Below are 19,227 nucleotides of genomic sequence, written 5' to 3'. Positions count from 1 at the left end.
ACCATGTATGGTGTGAAAGTGGATTGGTACATTTATTTTAATAATTTGTCTTTAAAATGTCTTTGAACACAGTTCTTGGGTGTCAAGTAATAGATTTTTTTTTTACCAAATCTTATTTTCCATGTTTCTTTGTTGATGAACTCCCGTTGAAGATTTTATTGGAAACAGAACATATAGTGCACACGCCGAAACGACTGAAGTAACAACTAACAAAGTGGCATTTTTAATACCATTTAAACAACGTTTACTGTCTGCCATCAATCAGGGAGCACCCCGGTAAAATGACCGTAATACACTTTCAACCTTAAAACACAGACTTCATCACATCACTGTGCGTGGTGAAACAGCGGGCAGGCAACTGCTCCTACGTGTTTACTCATGGACAGGCCAGCATTTTGAATGAAGTAGGTGTTAAATCAAAAGACAAATAGTATGCGAAGATGCATGAATGCAAGGAGATCGATGACAGTTATACCTTAGTGTGCCATGCCAAATCAGAAGGGACAACTGAACTCCACAGGACACAGATATATTCATAACAGGGGACCTATATGATGGGCAGATGAATTTCAAATGTTTTGTATGCCTATCTTTTGTTTTGATAGCCGGTTGGATCGTATTTAGCTCTTCATTCTTTATTCTAGCACAAGCCTCTCTTTCAAATTCACCATTTGTAATATACACAGCTGTCCCATCAGTAGCTTTGTACTTAGAAAGTCGTGTACAGGTCTGATGTCATTTTTGCACAAATGTCACATCATTGGGCTCTCTAAACATGTGTAAATCTATTTTTGAACTAACTGAGCCATAATTTGCTCAGATCCACATATTCACATGTGGGGACTTTGTGTGGCAGGTCTCTCTCCTGCACAATAAATGCAATAGATTGTTTTGAAACAACACTGAAGAATTCTTTCCACTGATGCCTTAGCAAACATAATACAGTTGTTGGTGATATGCATGATATATCTACAGTGCAGATTTATTTCAGCTCAACGTACAATTATGCAAATTTCAAATAAAGGCAACCACTGTATTATAATGCAGTTTTATTTAAAATTACTAACAAATTGGAATTAAAATTTTTTTAAATCATTATTTTTATTATGAAAGTGTATTTAAAGTACTTAGACATTAGGAAAATCTATCAAATGCAAAGTCAAAATGTGTACTTAAGTTATTGATTTTAGTCATTTTCTTTAACAATTTTACAGTATGCATTCACTCTAAAGATTAATTAAATCCAACAATGATGGATGGATTAAAAGGCAGAAGTCTACATGACCATCATCATCAAGCCTTTCCGTAAGAACCCTAAATCCAAAGAGGACTGTTTCATTTATGTTAGGTAGAATGCCCAGAGGGGACTGGGCGGTCTCATGGTCTGGAATCCCTACAGATTTTATTTTTTCTCCAGCCGTATGGAGTTTTTTTGTTTTTTCTGTCCCCCCTGGCCAAAGAACCTTACTCTTATTCGATGTTAATTAATGTTGATTTATTTTGTTTTCTTATTGTGTCTTTTATTTTTCTATTCTTTTTTATGTAAAGCACTTTGAGCTACTGTTTGTATGAAAATGTGCTATATAAATAAATGTTGTTGTTGTTGTATTTAAAGGTTATTTTTTTGGTTTGTCCTAGAATTATTGGTCGTAGTGATGACGAGCCTAAAAGGATTAAGAAGAGTAAAATGATTGCTAAGGCTTTTGCCAAGCGTAAAGAGTTACTGAATAACCCAGAGAAGGAGCTTTCATTCAGCGTACAAACTGTCTCCCATGACTGCCCTGTTGGTAAGAGTTTTCAAGCGCATTTAAATTTTTCACATTACTGAATAATTTCATGGTTTGTTTTAAAAAACAATATTGCTTATTTCTCATTAATTAGTTGTTGATTATTTATTCTGTTACATTCCCATTTTTATAGAGATTAATGGATGCAAAATTAGTTCTAAAAACTGCTTTTTCATACTGAACAAGGTCTAGGGTGCATACATAATACAGACTTAGTTATTATTAAAAATGTATAAAATGAAGAAAACTTTGCTTTTAGTTTATGTGGAGAGTTTATCAGACAATTTGATTTCAATGTGCACATATCTTACTCCTCACATTTCACAATAATAATACTTTAGCAACAGAACTTACCTATTCATTTGTTTATTAATGCAGTTAAAATGGTGGTATATTCCTTGTTTGTTCTTAAAGAAACTACTGCCCACCATGCCTGTTCCAGCATACTTTAAAGTTTGCTAAAGCAGATATGTTCTATAGTTAATTGCTTAAATTTCCAGTAACCATTAGCAATCTTCACACCATTCAGTTTTAAATGCTGCACAAAAAGCATAATAAAACTCCCTCCCCCAGTTCAGTCAGATGAAGGCATCACCCTGCTGAAATCCTCACAAATGATGTCTGTGTTGACGTGTTTATCTGGCGATGCGTTTGAATTATATAGGTAATGAAATATTGTGATTTGAAATACATACATTTCATGTGTGTTCAATGTCTACAACGATCTGTGTAAATATAAAATGACTGAGGAAATGTGAGGCAGGAAATCCTGAACACACAGGTAAAACTGAAAATGTTTTCATATGTTATAGTAATAACATAATTTTGATGTGGTGTAGGATGTGTGAAGCCCAAATATCCAAGAAACACAACCTCTTGATTATGTGGAAGCAATCCTTAACTCTGCACCAGCCAAGCAGACATGTCTACTTTGTATTGATTGATAGCTGGGCTTCAATTTTTACACAGTACCATCCATCCATCCATCCATTATCCAACCCGCTATATCCCAGTCCCAGCCAACACAGGGCACGAGGCAGGAACAAACCCAGGCAGGGTGCCAGCCCACCACAGGACACACACACACCAAGCACACACTAGGGCCAATTTAGGATCGCCAATGCACCTAACCTGCATGGCTTTGGACTGTGGGAGGAAACCAGAGCACCTGGAGGAAAACCATGCAGACACGGGGATGTGACGATGCGGGTTCTGCTCCATGCTCCCATCTGCTGTCCGGGAGCCCTTGAACCCAACACGGTCGATAGTTATAACCGAGATGAGCTAGACAGTGAGGCAACAACATAGCAACGGGATGATGTAAAAAGTGCAAAGTGCTTTTATTAACAATCACAAACATAAATAAAGTGCAGTATCCAAAGTTCAATAAGTAATCCATCAAAGAAACGTGGAGGTTTAAAATAATTACAAAAACAAACAGTCCTTTAAAATGACGAGGAGGTTAAAACACAATGCAGGAAGCAGTCTTCTAAAAATCAATGTCAAGCCCGGTGCTTCTTTTACACTAGCGTCTCACCTGCTTCTCCCGTTTGGGCTCTGCAACAGGCGAGACGCTCTCTGTGCAGCTGACCTTCATACATTCACATAGGTCTGGAGGCCGTCCGATCCTAGCTTCGTTCGTACTCTCATCCCAGACCATGACTCAGCTTCTCTCCAAACGGCCAGGACTCCCACGCTGGAGATTACACGCCCAAGTCTCCCGACTCCCGCTGTCTTCCACGGCGAGCCACCATCCTCACTAGTCACTCCCTCTCTTTTCCAAATGCTCAGCGGGAGCGACTACATTCAACTGCCCTCGGTGTTAACTACACACCACGCTAGGGCCCACAGTCCAGCTGCACTCGAGCATGCTCTCTCTCATTCATTCGCCTTCGCGCGCCCGCTCTCTCTCTCTCACCGGCTTTCTCCTCACTTCCTTCCAGCAACCTCCGTCTTTCTCTTTCCATTCGTTTTTCTTCCTTTTACTTGTTGTCTTTTTGTTTTTCTCTCCCTTCTAGCCGACTCGCGCTTCTATATATTGAGGGGGGCCATAGCAGCTGCAGCACCTTAGCAACCCAAGGAACAATCACTGATGTGGGCAGTCCCTCACCTGTGCACTTGGGCGAGAAACGCACACACTGCAGATTGCCCTGAGATCTGCTACAGCCACCACGCCCCCTCGTTAAGCCACAAGCGTGATGATTATTTATTTAATAAAACTGGCCTCTGCTAAGAGAGCTGTGGACCCATAACACCACAGGGGAGAACATGCAAACTCCACCTAGGTCTCCTTACTGCGAGGCAGCAGCACTACCACTGCACCACCGTGCCGTCCTTACACAGTACCACTAACGTGCAAATTGAACAATTTTTTTTTTCTTCGGTTATATTCTTGAGTAAAAGTGCACTTGTTTTGTTATAACTTTTGTGAAAGTGTATATTTGATATTTAGACTTAAATCTTCATACATTATACACTTCATGTCAACATTTTGTCAATTATTACTATAACATGAAAAAAAGTTTGTTTTAGTTGCATGTTCAACATTTCTTGCCGAGCATTTCCTGTCATCCTACATTTATACTGATCGTTGTAGACATAGAACACACATGAAATATATGTACTCCAAATAACCAACATATTATTTATCCTATACAATTCCAGACACATTACTCCTAGATAAGCAGACTTCAGCTCTGACAATTTTGTGTCTGACTTGACTTCACAAAAAAATCCCCCTTTGTGGAGGATGTGATAGCAGGCTGCTTGCTGCCAGTGCTGATTGACACATTTGCAACACAAATATATTTTCATAAGCTTCAGGGATTCTAATGTTAACCCTGAGAATTTCTCTGGCTAAGAATTCTATGTAATTAAGATAAACCTCAAATGTCTCTTGGAATTTAACTGTTATAATCCAAGGTAGTGTTAAGCCTGAGTAACAATCAGACAGTATTGTATTGCGATCTAATGAATAAAATTGCATTATGATGCAAAAAACCAAAAATCATAAATATTTCTATGCATTTTGTCACTCTATGATAACTCATCAGTCTTTATGAGTGGGGAGGAGCCTTCAACAAAATCACAGTTGTGTGTAAATGAGAAGCTATAAAGCTAGTTTTAGAATAAACTCAATGATATGCCTGGTGATTTTGGTCCCCAGATGGTTCACTGTTGCATGGAAAAGGAGGAAAAATGATTGTGATTATGTAAACAGACAAGAAAGACATTAGCCCACTAAACATTATTCACAATGCAACAACTGTTGTTCATGTCAGGGGAAATGTGGAAGTCACTAAGCCTTTCCTCTTTTAAAAACTCTCCCCAGAAACAAATATTTTTGTAAACGCAGCATCAGCATTGTAATGTAAATAGGCAAATACTTGAGTACTCTAATTGCACTCTGATTGGTTTGTGCTTATTTTGTAGACCTTCCCTGATTGATTACTGCTCATTACAACTTCTCATTAACTGACTAGTCGCCTGGCACATAAGAAAAACATAGCGGGCATAGAAGAGTTGCTTTTCATACTGCTAATGCTGTTTAAAACTAGAATTACCAAAGCCTATGAAAAAACTTGTAATCCCGGTCCACCTTAAATCCCTTCACACCTCTCCATCGGCATCTTTTGTCTTGTAAATGTGTCAATCAACATAAGCAGCAAGCAGCCATCCCATCCCCCCAACAACACAGAAAGGGCAGAACTCAGATGATGATGGGGGTTCTACACGTCACACTTTTGCCATCACTGTACTTTGTATATAAAAGCCAGATCGAATGTTATTTAAATGTTTACCTTGATTTATTTACTTATCTTCCTACAGCTTAAAGTAGATTGTATAGTATAAACCATGAATTACCAGTCATTTACCATTACCATTCATTTCCATTGCTTCTTAACTAGAATATATATAACAAGGAGGCCTGAAATTAATAAAAATGTCATGGAAATCATTAAACCTGCCACCCCTCAGGGCCTATGTCATATGATTGCAGCCTGACTAACTGGTTAAGTTGGCTTGTGCACTTAAAAATATGCAGTACTATTTTCAAGTATCCACCCCTCACCCCTGTCAAAATGAAAGCAGGATGTAGCTACCTAAACAAAACAGCAAAAATCTGCATTTACTGCAACACTCAAGGATTAGTTCTGCTCAGTCATGGTTTCTGAATTAGAGCTAGAGTTAACATCTGATAATAATAATGATTTTGTTTGTGATTTGTAAACTACTAATATGATGATTGCAAACTAAAAGGCTTCAGATTTAATATGCTACTTGATACTTTTGTTTTTCTGTATGGAAAATAACATAGTATATAGTTTTTATCTAACTTTCACTTTAATGCTTTTTTATTTGATTTGATATACTTTGTTAATCCTTGAAGGAAAAGTCTCTTTTTGCAAGAGCTTTGGAGGTTAGAGCACAGGGTCAGCCATCATACAGTGCCCCATACCAGTTTTCAGGGTAAAGGGCCTGCTCAAGGTCCAACTGACTAGGATCCCTTCTGGTAGTAATGGGATTTGAACTGAAAACCTTCTAGATACCAGCATAGATCCTTAGCCTCAGAGTCACCACTCAATTATGTGGCCACCAAAGCATTGGTCTTCTTTACAAAAGATTAGAACTTTGCTGACTGTCACTAACACTGAGAACTTTACTGTTATCCTTGCTCCTTGAGAGCTGTGATATGCCTGGTCACAGACTTTCTGGGTGCTCATTCTTTAATGGCCATCAGATTCATAACCTTACGCAAAGGAAAAAGAGCAGTGCTCCATATAAACTTCATATTTCTGAAGATGCACATTTCTAAATCTGTCTGGGAAAAAAGAGCTAATGTCTCCTTTAAGTGTTAACTTCAATGAAGGATCACAGAGACAACCTGCAAACCCTGATGCATGTAAAGTTTAATTTGAGAACATATTCTTAAGTACTGCACCTTCTGTCAGATTATTTGTTATTGAGGTATGTAATGAATTAAATGTTAACAAAATTCTCTGTGAAAAACTTTTAAGTTTGATTCTTTATCTTTATTTATTCCTAAATTACAAATGAATCATCTCATTATCGTTTTGATTGATTGTCCAGGAATATGCTTGTAACAGTGCAAAACAGTTGTACTGCTTGTATACTTCACTAAAGATAAATGTTCTTTTTTGAAGAGAACAGAGTCCAATGTGCCACTTTACAGGAAAAATATCACTTTAAAACTGTATTTGCATTTTAAAGGCATTCCAGCAACGTAAACCCAATATGATGAGTACTAGGGAATCCATTCCCGGACGGCATTATCCATTCCTGGGAATTCGGGAATCCCGCATGTCATTCTTGGGAATCCCGGGATGACACAGTGCACGGGCATCTCATATGTGAATGGTTTTAAAACGACCGACACTTATTTTTAATAAAACTACTGCAGTATGTTGACACCAATAAAAGACTAACCTTATCTACAAGCAGTTCATGCTGTCATATAAGTACATGTATCTAGTTCAGGGGTGCCCAATGCATCGATCGCGATTGACTGGTAGATCGCAAAGGTAGTGCAGGTAGATCGAGTTGCATTCAAAAAAAAATTTTTTTTTAAACGTTAGTCTATCATATATCCTCCCTATGGCATTTGCCACTTGATTGACATACAGGCCAGTCTGAGATCTCTTTTCTTCTAACACACTGATCATCCTGCACGCACGATCAAACGCGCGAGCTACTACAAAACTCCGGTTGTGATCTAATTAGCCTTCCAATTTATATCAACTAAAGAAGGGATTTTAAAAAAAAAATGTTTGGGGAGGGTATAGGCTTTATGTGGAATTGTAAGAGGATTTTTTTCTCTCACAATGTCACAATCGAAGTGTGTTTGTCTGATCTGTCAATCTATCATTGCTATTCCAAAGAAGGAAAATGTGGAAAGACACTTTCGAACTGTTCATAAAAACTACGAAACTGACTTCCTTCTGAAAAGTGATCTGAGAAACAGAAAAGAGAGGGAACTAAAATCGCAGTTAATCGGACAGCCGTCATTTTTCACTTGGCTGAAAAGCTCCTTGACTGCATTATTTGGCTCTACTTATTTATGCGAGTCAGCCTTTTCCCACATGACGATTATTAAATCCAAATTCTGTAGTGACCATAAATGTATTGAATTGTTATTGTGCCATAAAGTTTATTCACTTATGCAAGGTACGACAACATATATTTTATGTATAAAGTATACTCATTGTATATATATATATATATATATATATATATATATATATATATACTTTTTAATGTAGGTAGATTCGACCTGGTCATTTTAAAAGTAGCTCGCAAGCCGAAAAACTGTGGGCACCCCTGATCTAGTTAGTTGCGGTAATAAGAGCGTAGAAAGCATAACTTGTCCAGTGTGTGCTCGTCCAGGTGAGAGAGTACTTCGTGCAGAGTACGCCAGCTGCTGAGAAAGCACGCTCTGTCTCCAGTGAAGTAGGCGGCACAGTCATTAGATACAGATAACACTTGTTCTAAACAATGCCCGCACTTGCCGTTGCTGTGAAACACTGCCATTTCAGCTGTTACTGATGCATCCAGTTTCTTGTCATCATTCTGTGATGGCAATTTTTTGGCACAGATAATGCGGATGCAACAGACTGATGCATTGCAATTTCAAGTTGCTGTTCAAAGCTGTTGTCTGACAGACGTCAATGAAGTTTTCAGTTTTCAACTATAACTCTGGTATTTCTTGATCGATTTTTACACTTTTACACGCTATATATGCGAACTTGACTGTTTCATTCAACAAAGCTAACTACTCCTATGCACTTAATTTCTCCAACAATAACATTAGTCAAGTTTTGAAAGCCTCTGAAGTTCTACTCTCTACCACACTACTTGGTAAAATATTTCTTTTGTGTAGAAAATCTTTGGAACATTTATGTGCTGTTTACTGCTAACAGGTATCTGTCTCCCCATGTTCTTGTTGAAGAACTCATTTTAGAGACAGTAAGCTTCCCAGTATGATAAGAGGAAATCCTCATGCTCCTGTGAGCACAAGACACTTCTTGACAGCTTCTCTCTCTCTCTCTCTCTCTCTCTCTCTCATTAAGGTCTGATACTCCTTTAGTGCAGTTTGTCTGATTCATGGGCAAAAGTATCTGTAGTATACAGTTTTTGTTATAAGAGACAAAGATAAATGTGACTAGTTATGTTCCACATTAAGAAGGTTTAGACTCAGATCAGAAGTGATAGCTTGGATTAAACTGTTGTCTGTGAAGTACTGAAGGATCATTTCTTGCAAATGATATTAAATTAAATGTGTTTGTGTTGCAAGAGAAGAAAGTTTTCTTACACCTCTTGTTTTCATCAGACACTCTTTCTGCCAAAGTGTGTTGGTTCAGAAAATTTGCAAGTGAAGCTAAAAACTAAAACAAATTCCCTGTATGCAGATAACATGGGTGTGCTATTAGTCACAAGTTCAGCAGTTTCCTTTCAGACTGTCACACACATTTACAGTTTAAGCATCATAATACAAACATGTTGAGGAAGTCACTCACCTAAAAGACTATGTTTTCAGTCTGCACTAAACATAGATTGTCAGATGTTGAGACATTTTGAAATTGTGTTAGTTACCTGAGTATTAGATGCAACTTCATTAATCAGACTAATTTATCTACTAATTTATTAACTCACAGTAGCAGCTGGAAAAATCTTTTAACACCTACCATTTTACAATATATTATCTGAAATAAAACAAAACAAAATTTGTTCAACAAGGACTAATTTGGCTATTGTGTAAAATAGTCTTTTTCTAACTTTTCATTTATGAAGAGGAAATAAGGCATCATTAATTTACTGTTTGCATTGTACTAGCTTTCACATACGGGGGTCTGCTGGAGCCAGTCCCAGTCAACACAGGGCACAAGGCAGGAAACAAACCCCGGGCAGGGCGCCAGCCCACCGCAGGGCATGCACACCCACACACTAGGGACAATTTAGAATCGCCAATGCACCTAACCTGCATGTCTTTGGACTGTGGGAGGAAACTGGAGTACCCGGAGGAAACCCACACAGACATGGGGAGAACATGCAAACTCCACGCAGGGAGGACACGGGAAGCGAACCCGGGTCTCCTAACTGCAAAGCAGCACCGCTACCCACTGCGCTACCGTGCCGCCCATACTATAAAATAAGTGTCAAATTGGTCAAATAATTGAAATATGTTTTAAATAAACATTTTGTAGCATCACAATTTATAAATAACATACTTATGTTTAGTTATGGAAAACTAAATACTTTTTTAATGTATGTACTAAGAGCCAGAGAGGCAGACTAAACTAACAGACTGTTTCAATTTATGTATTTTCTGTAGCTGGATTGAACTTGGATATGAATGAGCCATCTATAGAAATGTCATCTGCCTGGGCTCAGCATGTACCCAAAATGGTTGCTCGGCGAGGGGCCATTTTGCCTCAGGATATCTCAGTTACAGTTTCAGGAACACCTGGTAAGATTTTTCAGAATTTGTTTTTTTGCTATTTGTAGTCAGAATAACACCAAAGTTGCAATTCTTGATTTTTTTGAAAATAAAATGACACGTCCTGTACTGTTTTCTTACTGTTCAAGGAAGATCAATAATTGGATGGTTTTGATTAGAAATTGAGTTCATTTCAATGGAAATTCACAGATTTTTTAAATCATATATTAAATTTACAAAATATCACCAATAAGGTCATTAGCCATTTCAGAAACCACTAATGACAGAGAAAAAGCTTTGCTCATTGGCATTCAAATTAAAATACTGCTATAGAAGTAAAGAAATAGAACTCCAAAATCCCTTTGGTATGGACTGATATGACAAGAAATTTGAACAAAAACTTTCTTTTTTTTCTCTTCATCTCAGGGAAGTAAAAGAAAAAAAATTTTAAATAAATAATTAACTACATACAAAATAGTGATATATTGTTAATTACTGGAGAATTTACCTAATATCCCTTTTACACTTGCCAACTAAACTTTATTCGCTTCCTTGAAATGGTTGGTTTTACATCTATTTGGTATAGTTAGTTTACGTTACTGCGGTGAGCTGGCGCCCTGCCCGGGGTTTGTTTCCTACCTTGCGCCCTGTGTTGGCTGGGATTGGCTCCAGCAGACCCCCGTGACCCTGTAGTTAGGATATAGCGGGTTGGATAATGGATGGATGGATGGATGGTTTACATTATATCCATCCATCCATCCATCCTCTTCCGCTTATCCGAGGTCAGGTCGCGGGGGGAGCAGCTTAAGCAGAGAGGCCCAGACTTCCCTCTCCCCGCCACTTCTTCCAGCTCTTCCGGGAGAATCCCAAATGCTCCCAGGCCAGCCGGAGACATAGTCCCTCCAGCGTGTCCTGGGTCTTCCCCGGGGCCTCCTCCTGGTTGGACGTGCCCGGAACACCTCACCAGGGAGGCGTCCAGGAGGCATCCTGATCAGATGCCCGAGCCACCTCATCTGACTCCTCTCGATGCGGAGGAGCAGCGGCTCTACTCTGAGCCCTCCCGGATGACTGAGCTTCTCACCCTATCTTTAAGGGAAAGCCCAGACACCCCGCGGAGGAAACTCATTTCAGCCGCTTGTATTCGCGATCTCGTTCTTTCGGTCACTACCCATAGCTCATGACCATAGGTGAGGGTAGGAGCATAGATCGACTGGTAAATTGAGAGCTTTGCCTTACGGCTCAGCTCCTTTTTCACCACGACAGACCGATGCAGAGCCCGCATCACTGCGGATGCCGCACCGATCCGCCTGTCATCTCACGCCCATTCTTCCCTCACTCGTGAACAAGACCCCGAGATACTTGAACTCCTCCACTTGGGGCAGGATCTCTCCCCAACCCTGAGAGGGCACTCCACCCTTTTCCGCTGAGGACCATGCTCGGATTTGGAGGTGCTGATTCTCATCCCAGCCGCTTCACACTCAGCTGCGAACCGATCCAGAGAGAGCTGAAGATCACGGCCTGATGAAGCAAACAGGACAACATCATCTGCAAAAGCAGTGACCCAATCCTGAGTCCACCAAACCGACCCCTTCAACACCCTGGCTGCGCTTAGAAATTCTGTCCATAAAAGTTATGAACAGAATCGGTGACAAAGGGCAGCCCTGGCGGAGTCCAACTCTCACTGGAAACGGGCTCGACTTACTGCCGCAATGCGGACCAAGCTCTGACACCGGTTGTACAGAGACCGAACAGCTCTTATCAGGGGTCCGTACCCCATACTCCCGAGCACCCCCACAGGATTCCCGAGGGACACGGTCGAATGCCTTTTCCAAGTCCACAAAACACATGTAGACCGGTCGGGCAAACTCCCATGCACCCTCCAGGACTCTGCTAAGGGTGAAGAGCTGGTCCACTGTTCGCGACCAGGACTAAAACCACACTGTTCCTCCTGAATCCGAGGTTCACTATCCGACGGACCCTCCTCTCCAGAACCCCGAATAGACTTTTCCAGGGAGGCTGAGGAGTGTGATCCCTCTATAGTTGGAACACACCCTCCGTCCCCTTTTAAAGAGGGGACCACCACCCCGGTCTGCCAATCCAGAGGCACTGTCCCGATGTCCATGCGATGTTGCAGAGACGTGTCAACCAAGACAGTCCTACAACATCCAGAGCCTTAAGGAACTCCGGCGATCTCATCCACCCCGGGCCCTGCCACCAAGGAGTTTTTGACCACCTCGGTGACTTCAGTCCCAGAGATGGGAGAGCCCACCTCAGAGTCCCCAGGCTCTGCTTCCTCATTGGAAGGCATGTTAGTGGGATTGAGGAGGTCTTCAAGTACTCCTCCCACCGACCCACAACGCCCGAAGTGAGGTCAGCAGCACCATCCCCACCATATACGGTGTTGACACTGCACTGCTTCCCTCCTGAGACGCCGGACGGTGGACCAGAATCTCCTGAAGCCGTCCAAAGTCGCTCTCCATGGCCTCCAAACTCCTCCCATGCCCGAAGTTTTGCCTCAGCAACAACGAAGCAGCGTTCGCTTGGCCTGCCGGTACCTATCAGCTGCCTCCAGAGACCCACAGGACAAAAAGTCCTATAGGACTCCTTCTTCAGCTTGACGGCATCCTCACCGCGGTGTCCACCAACGGGTTCGGGATTGCCGCCACGACAGGCACCACCACCTTGCGGCCACAGCTCCGTCAGCCGCCTCAACAATAGAGGCACGGAACATGGCCCATTCGACTCAATGTCCCCACCTCCCTCGGGACGGGTTGAAGTTCTGCCGGAGGTGGGAGTTGAAGCTACTTCTGACAGGGGACTCTGCCAGCCGCTCCCAGCAGACCCTCACAACACGCTTGGGCCTACCAGGTCTGACCGCATCTTCCCCACCATCGGCCAACTCACCACCAGGTGGTGATCAGTTGACAGCTCCGCCCCTCTCTTCACCCGAAAGTGTCCAAGACATATGGCCGCAAGTCCACGACCGACCACAAAGTCGATCATCGACCTGAGGCCTAGGGTGTCCTGGTGCCAAGTGCACATATGAACACCCTTATGCTTGAACATGGTGTTCGTTATGGACAATCCATGACGAGCACAGAAGTCCAATAACAAAACACCGCCGGGTTCAGATCGGGGCCATTCCTCCCAATCACGCCCTTCCAGGTCTCACTGTCATTGCCCGTGAGCATTGAAGTCTCCCAGCAAAACGAGGGAATCCCCAGAAGGTATGCCCTCTAGCAACCCTCCAGAGACTCCAAAAGGGTGGATACTCCAAACTGCTGTTCGGGCATACGCACAAACAACAGTCAGGACCCTTCCCCACCCGGCGGAGGGAGGCCACCCTCTCGCCCACCGGGTAAACCCCAATGCACAGGCTCCAGTGGGGGCAATAAGTATGCCCACACCTGCTCGGCCTCTCACCGGGGGCAACTCCAGAGTGGTAGAGAGTCCAGCCCCTCTCAAGAAGATTGGTTCCAGAGTCCAAGCTGTGCGCCGAGGTGAGTCCGACTATATCTAGCCGAACCTCTCGACCTCGCGCACTAGCTCAGGCTCCTTCCCTTCAGAGAGGTGACATTCCACGCCCCAAGAGCCAGTTTCTGTAGCCGAGGATCAGACCGCCAAGGTCCCCGCCTTCGGCCACCACCCAACTCACACTGCACCCAACCTCCTTGGCCCCTCCCATAGGTGGTAAGCCCATGGGGAGGAGGACCCACGTTACCTCTTCGGGCTGTGCCCGCCGAGCCCCATGGGTGCAGGCCCGCCACCAGGGCCGCCATCGAGCCCCACCTCCAGGCCTGGCTCCAGAGGGGGCCCGTGACCAGCGTCCGGCAAGGGAAAACGCTCCAAAGTTTTCATCATTGGAGGTTTGTTGAACCGCTCTTTGTCTCATCCCTCACCTAGGACCAGTTTGCCTTGGTGGTTCTACCAGGCATAAAGCCCCGGACAACATAGCTCCTAGGATCATTGGGGCACGCAAACCCCTCCACCACGATAAGGTGACGGTTCAAGGAGGAGTTTACATTATATCATTCCATTTATTTTTTTAATCCAAAGCTTGTATATCTTTATAAGAATAACCCACTATATACAGTATATTAGTTTTTCTTTTAATTGGGGACAGTTCATTTGGAATGCAAAAAGTCTTTAAATAAAAAGGCTTTTTTTTTAAAGTCTTAAATCAGAATGGGGCATAGCATATAATTTAAATTTTATTACTAGATTACAAACATATGTACTCTTAGATGATGGAATGAAGTAAAGAAACTGCTTGGTGTGTAAATTTTTCACTATATACTTGGGTTTGTGCTCCTATACTTACAAATCTATTTTGACAATATACTTGCATCTTTTTAACAGTCAAGCTTCAAATTTAAACTGCTAGTAGCAAACTACGTTTGCTTTACTAATCTTTCTTCAATACTTATCATTGATAGTACACTTTCTAGTGATGATGAAGATATAGGTAGCATTTCCAGCCTCTACAATCTTTTCTCAAAAAGTGCACCCTAGATGGCAACACTGTGAACAGGACCTTTTAATAAGAATCTCAGATAATTCATGTAATTTACAGTCATCAACAAGCTATCATCAGTTTGTGCAAAGCATGGTGTAATACAATTAAAAGTTGTTCATTGAACATGTAAGATTACCTAAAATATATCCAGGATGAGACATGAATTGTAAACAGTGAGAAGAAGCAAGCCTTACTTTGACATACTGCATCATTTGTGAATATTTGCTATTTGTTGAATAGTTTTGATTTGATTTGGATTTACAGTTAATTCAGATTGTATAATAGCATTATTTAAACTAACACCAGATGGAACGATACTATCAAGAAAAGTATATTGTAATATCTTACAACTGGGGGCTTTGCCCACTGCTCACTTCGCTCGCCAACTCCCCCACCCTGCACTTTAGTGGCAGCCAATTCGCATCTCTGCTGCTCACGTTGTGAAGACGGGGGCTGAATGCACCCCAAGGAGACATGATCGCTCCGCCAAAACCCCCTCTTAAACGGTGATACAATGGGAAACCAATAGTTGTTTTTTACCTCCTCTTTGCTCGATCAGCTGCTGGCTTGCTGCTGCTGCCGCCGTGTCACGTGATCAGCATCTCGTGTGGCGCTTCAGACATTTAAAAGCCTGTACAGCAGCTGTCCTTGTGTCTCACTGGCTTGTCTCTCTTCTCCCCCAGATATCCTCTGCATACTTCTGTCATATCACTTATGTCCATATTTTCGATCTCTTTTCGCTTTTACCTCTTCGTCAATATCACTGAATTTTGAATTTGTGTTTGGAATTACATTGTGACAACACAATGTATAACTGCCTGTGAGTAAATATCGTTTCTTTCTCTCTACACAAACTGTGACTGACAATAGCATTTACACAAATGAGAAATGTTTGAACCGTGTGCGTGGTTGTAAATGTTTTAGATGTAGGCAGGACTTTTCCAAATCTCTTTGCATACAGTCTTGTCCTGCAGAGCTTGACATTTTCTCTTGCGGTATTTCACTTTCACCAAACAACAAATCTTTTAATTTTCATTGGGAAGAAACAGTGCAGAGTTACTTTAAAATTAATTCTTAGCACTAAGTATCATGGAAACCGTGAATGGATGAATCAGTTAGCTTAATAAATGGCAGCTATTTGGGGCATTTTGATTTGATATAATTTTGAGGAAGGATATATTCTTGTTAAAGCATTTTTATGCTTTAATCAAGATTACCATATGTCAGCATATTAAAAATAAAAATATTTTACTTGAAGTAGGTTGTTTCCAATAAAAAAACTTTCTTTTTATCACCAACACCCTGTATTTAAAAAAATCATGTAGAACAGTATAATAAAGCTACAGTTGATGAAGAAGAGAGAAGCCTTTTTTCTTTTTGACTGGATACTAATGGTGTTTTAGATGAGTTTCATGCTAATACATGTATACTTGCACATTCATATGTACTACACAGCTTTTAGGTCGAAAAACTGAAGTGCTTGACATAAGGGAATTTGTAGTAAAGTATAATGGAGCAAGAAGAATAGTGATCATTTTGCTCAGTATTTTTTGAATGCAGATGATTTGCTTCACTGCTTTGGACACCCTATTTTAAAGAAGGATTGTTTATTATACACCATGTATATTATTATTCACAATTTCACATATTTTTGATGTATGATTTGCCTTTTTCCCACATATGTACATAGAATGACTGCACACCATAAATAATTATATAAAAAAGTAAAAACTTGACTGTTTTTTTGCTTCTAGTCAATGTTACGTGGCTAATCAAGCAAAAAAGAATATGACTAAGTTTAACCTTTTTTGTCATTTTTCAGAATGGCATACTCAATTCTAAATTTGTTTTTGTTTACTTTCAACAGTGCCACCAGAGGACAATAAAGACATGTGGATTGTGGAAGCAGAGATTCCTCCTGATCCTCATAAGAGGAAAAAGAAAAAGCGAAGGAGGAAACAGGATGCTCGTCCTGTTGGATGTGTAGAAGAAAAGGCCTATAATACACATCAGGCTTCCAGTAAAATCCCTCGTCTTCCAAGACTGCCAGGACAGACTAACCTTGTAGCCCATCCCTGTGAAGTGCTAGCCTCAGAAGACACTCTTCCTGGTTCCTTCCCAGAGTATCAGTCTGCACTTCCTCCACCATATGCAGAAATGGCACCCAACCAGATCTTCAGCAGCTACTATGACTGCAGAGAACACAGAACTGTAAATACATTATCTGATAAGGACCCCAGATTTGTTAACAGCAGTTGTTTTCAACATACTCAAAAGCAGTACAGTAGGATGTTTCACCCTTATCCTAAGGATTTAGGGCCTGCCATCTTACCTGTGGGGGCAAACTCTCACATGCCAAGAACTCAAGGGAGAAGAACTGGTCTTGCACCAATTCACTCAAGGACTAATCTAATGGATGCTGAATTAATGGATGCAGACTCTGACTTCTGAGTTTCGTAGGTTTACATGTAAGCATAAAGTGCTGGATGGTTTTAATCCTCTTTTCTTATTTACAAAAGAAAAGAAAAATAGTAACTTTAATAAGGCCAGTACAATTAATGGAATGTGTTTTCCATTTATATTAAAAATTTGCCAAAATTCTACCGTAAAAGAAGACTGCAAAAGCTGTTTTGCATTTTATGACACATTGTTTAATATTCATGAATTGAAAATACTGAGATGAACTAAATTTAAAATGTGCACTTCTACCCCCTCATTTATTATTTTACATAATCAGAAGTGGTTCAGAAGGAGATAACAGTAGCAAGTGCAAGTCAGTCTTCTGAAATATGTGACTTTTGTTTGCACTATTACTCCAGAAAGGCAAAATAGTGCTAATTAATAGGCATTTTGAGGTTGTGAATGTAAGGTTGCCTATCATCTATTCATGTAATGTTTCACTCTTCTAGTGGAAAATCAGCACTATCTAACCTCCATCAGTGTTAATCTCATAGTATATGACTTTTTCATAGTCATCACTTTTACAAAGTGCTTTTAAATGCACCAAGAACAAAGCTCAAATTGTTCTATATGAAAATGTCTCATTTTCCTTTAAATGTATATGTAAATTTAGAGAGTAATCTAAAAAGGTTTTAAAATCATATTTCTTTTTAAAAAGAGAACAAAACTTGATAATTTCAAGAAAATATGTCAGTCTCAGAGTTTATATCTTCAAAGTGTGCAGAACTATATTTCAGAACAGATGGAATAGTAATGTACAGTTTCCAGGAGATCAAGTGCGATTACAGTGTATTGTCTTGAAGCTGTCTATCCCACTTCAGCTTTTTTGCTGTGAAAATATGTGATATTTAGTGTTAATATTAGTGTGACATTTATTTACATCTCTTTTACGTAGGTTTGATCTGGTCCAGGGTTGGGAATGGTCATTTATTTAGGTTTGTAGGTAAGACACAAAAGAGCAATAACTCTGATGTTATTGGGTTGTTTTTTTAATTATATGATTCATTGCATAAACTTAATCCATAAAAAAATGTCTGCATAAGTTAATTGAGAAATTAAAAAAAAAAATGACAAATGTAATTCTAAACTTAATTCATTATGGTTAATCTAACATTAGCCAGAATAGTTACTCTGACTAAAGTGTTGTCATTTGAGTCAACTTGTTTTCATTGCTCAATCTTGAAACTGTTTGGTTTAATGTAATTACTACAGGTTAACCAAACACAATTAGTATCTTCTGATGTCATACTCATTGATTATGTAGCCGTTTCTCAGACATCTAGATTGTGGTTTTGTAAAACAATTCGGATTTGTTAAACCTTTATTTGTATATAGTAATTACCCCAGTAATTAAATACCTTTTTATAATTAGTTGACTCTTTTTTTAAATCAAGGATCCAGTTACCCTAAGTAATAATAAAAAATAGCTCCCTGCACAGTAAACAAAAGGTATGTAGCTCTTGAGATGCAAGATTTGTGACAGGTCTGCCAGTTTACTTAAGATTAACTAGCTCAATTTCACTTCCACAAATCCCAAAATTGATATGTAAGCTTACAAACATGTTCAGTTTGGGTTAAAACAAGTTAAGGTACTTAAATAATGCCAATATAGCCTAAGAATCATCTTTTAAGGCTTTAGTACTAGGGTGTTGTACTGTGTTAGCCATTATGGATGAAATGAGAAGTCAAGCTAAATGACACCTTTTATTGGCTAACTAAAAAGATTACAATATGCAAAGGCCTGAGTGGCCTTGAAAGCTTACATATTGTAATCTTTTTAATTAGCCAATAAAAGGTGTCATTTTGCTTGACTTCTGATTACTTTTAAGTCTTAAAACACATTAAATAAGTAAACCTAAGGTAACTGGGTTGATGGCAACATATCTCTAAAATCTCTTCTTCGTAATGAAATCCATTTGTATTTTTTCTACTTGAGTTAAAATGTTTCATTTAACACGCAAAATTTATGTTAGGGGATGTTTGATGGTTTAATTATGTCAGGTAAGAAA

The 19,227-nt window shown here is 40.2% G+C and overlaps 1 protein-coding gene across 1 annotated transcript in view; it reads left to right on the top strand.

Moving 5' to 3' along the window:
* The window catches only part of smo (smoothened, frizzled class receptor), a 73,174-nt gene extending 54,260 nt beyond the window's left edge, over nucleotides 1-18,914 (top strand). The window contains exons 10-12 of the mRNA XM_039761004.1: nucleotides 1,639-1,787; nucleotides 10,138-10,272; nucleotides 16,626-18,914. Coding sequence (XP_039616938.1) covers nucleotides 1,639-1,787; nucleotides 10,138-10,272; nucleotides 16,626-17,209 — 868 coding nt within the window. The 3' untranslated portion in view covers nucleotides 17,210-18,914. The remainder of the gene's footprint in view (nucleotides 1-1,638; nucleotides 1,788-10,137; nucleotides 10,273-16,625) is intronic.
* Nucleotides 18,915-19,227: the final 313 nt, after the last annotated feature.

The sequence above is a fragment of the Polypterus senegalus genome, chromosome 8 (genome assembly GCF_016835505.1).
Source record: "Polypterus senegalus isolate Bchr_013 chromosome 8, ASM1683550v1, whole genome shotgun sequence".
Taxonomy (NCBI): domain Eukaryota; kingdom Metazoa; phylum Chordata; class Cladistia; order Polypteriformes; family Polypteridae; genus Polypterus; species Polypterus senegalus.
Note: the sequence above shows the minus strand (reverse complement) of the source record. Positions and strands in the feature narration are given on the sequence as shown.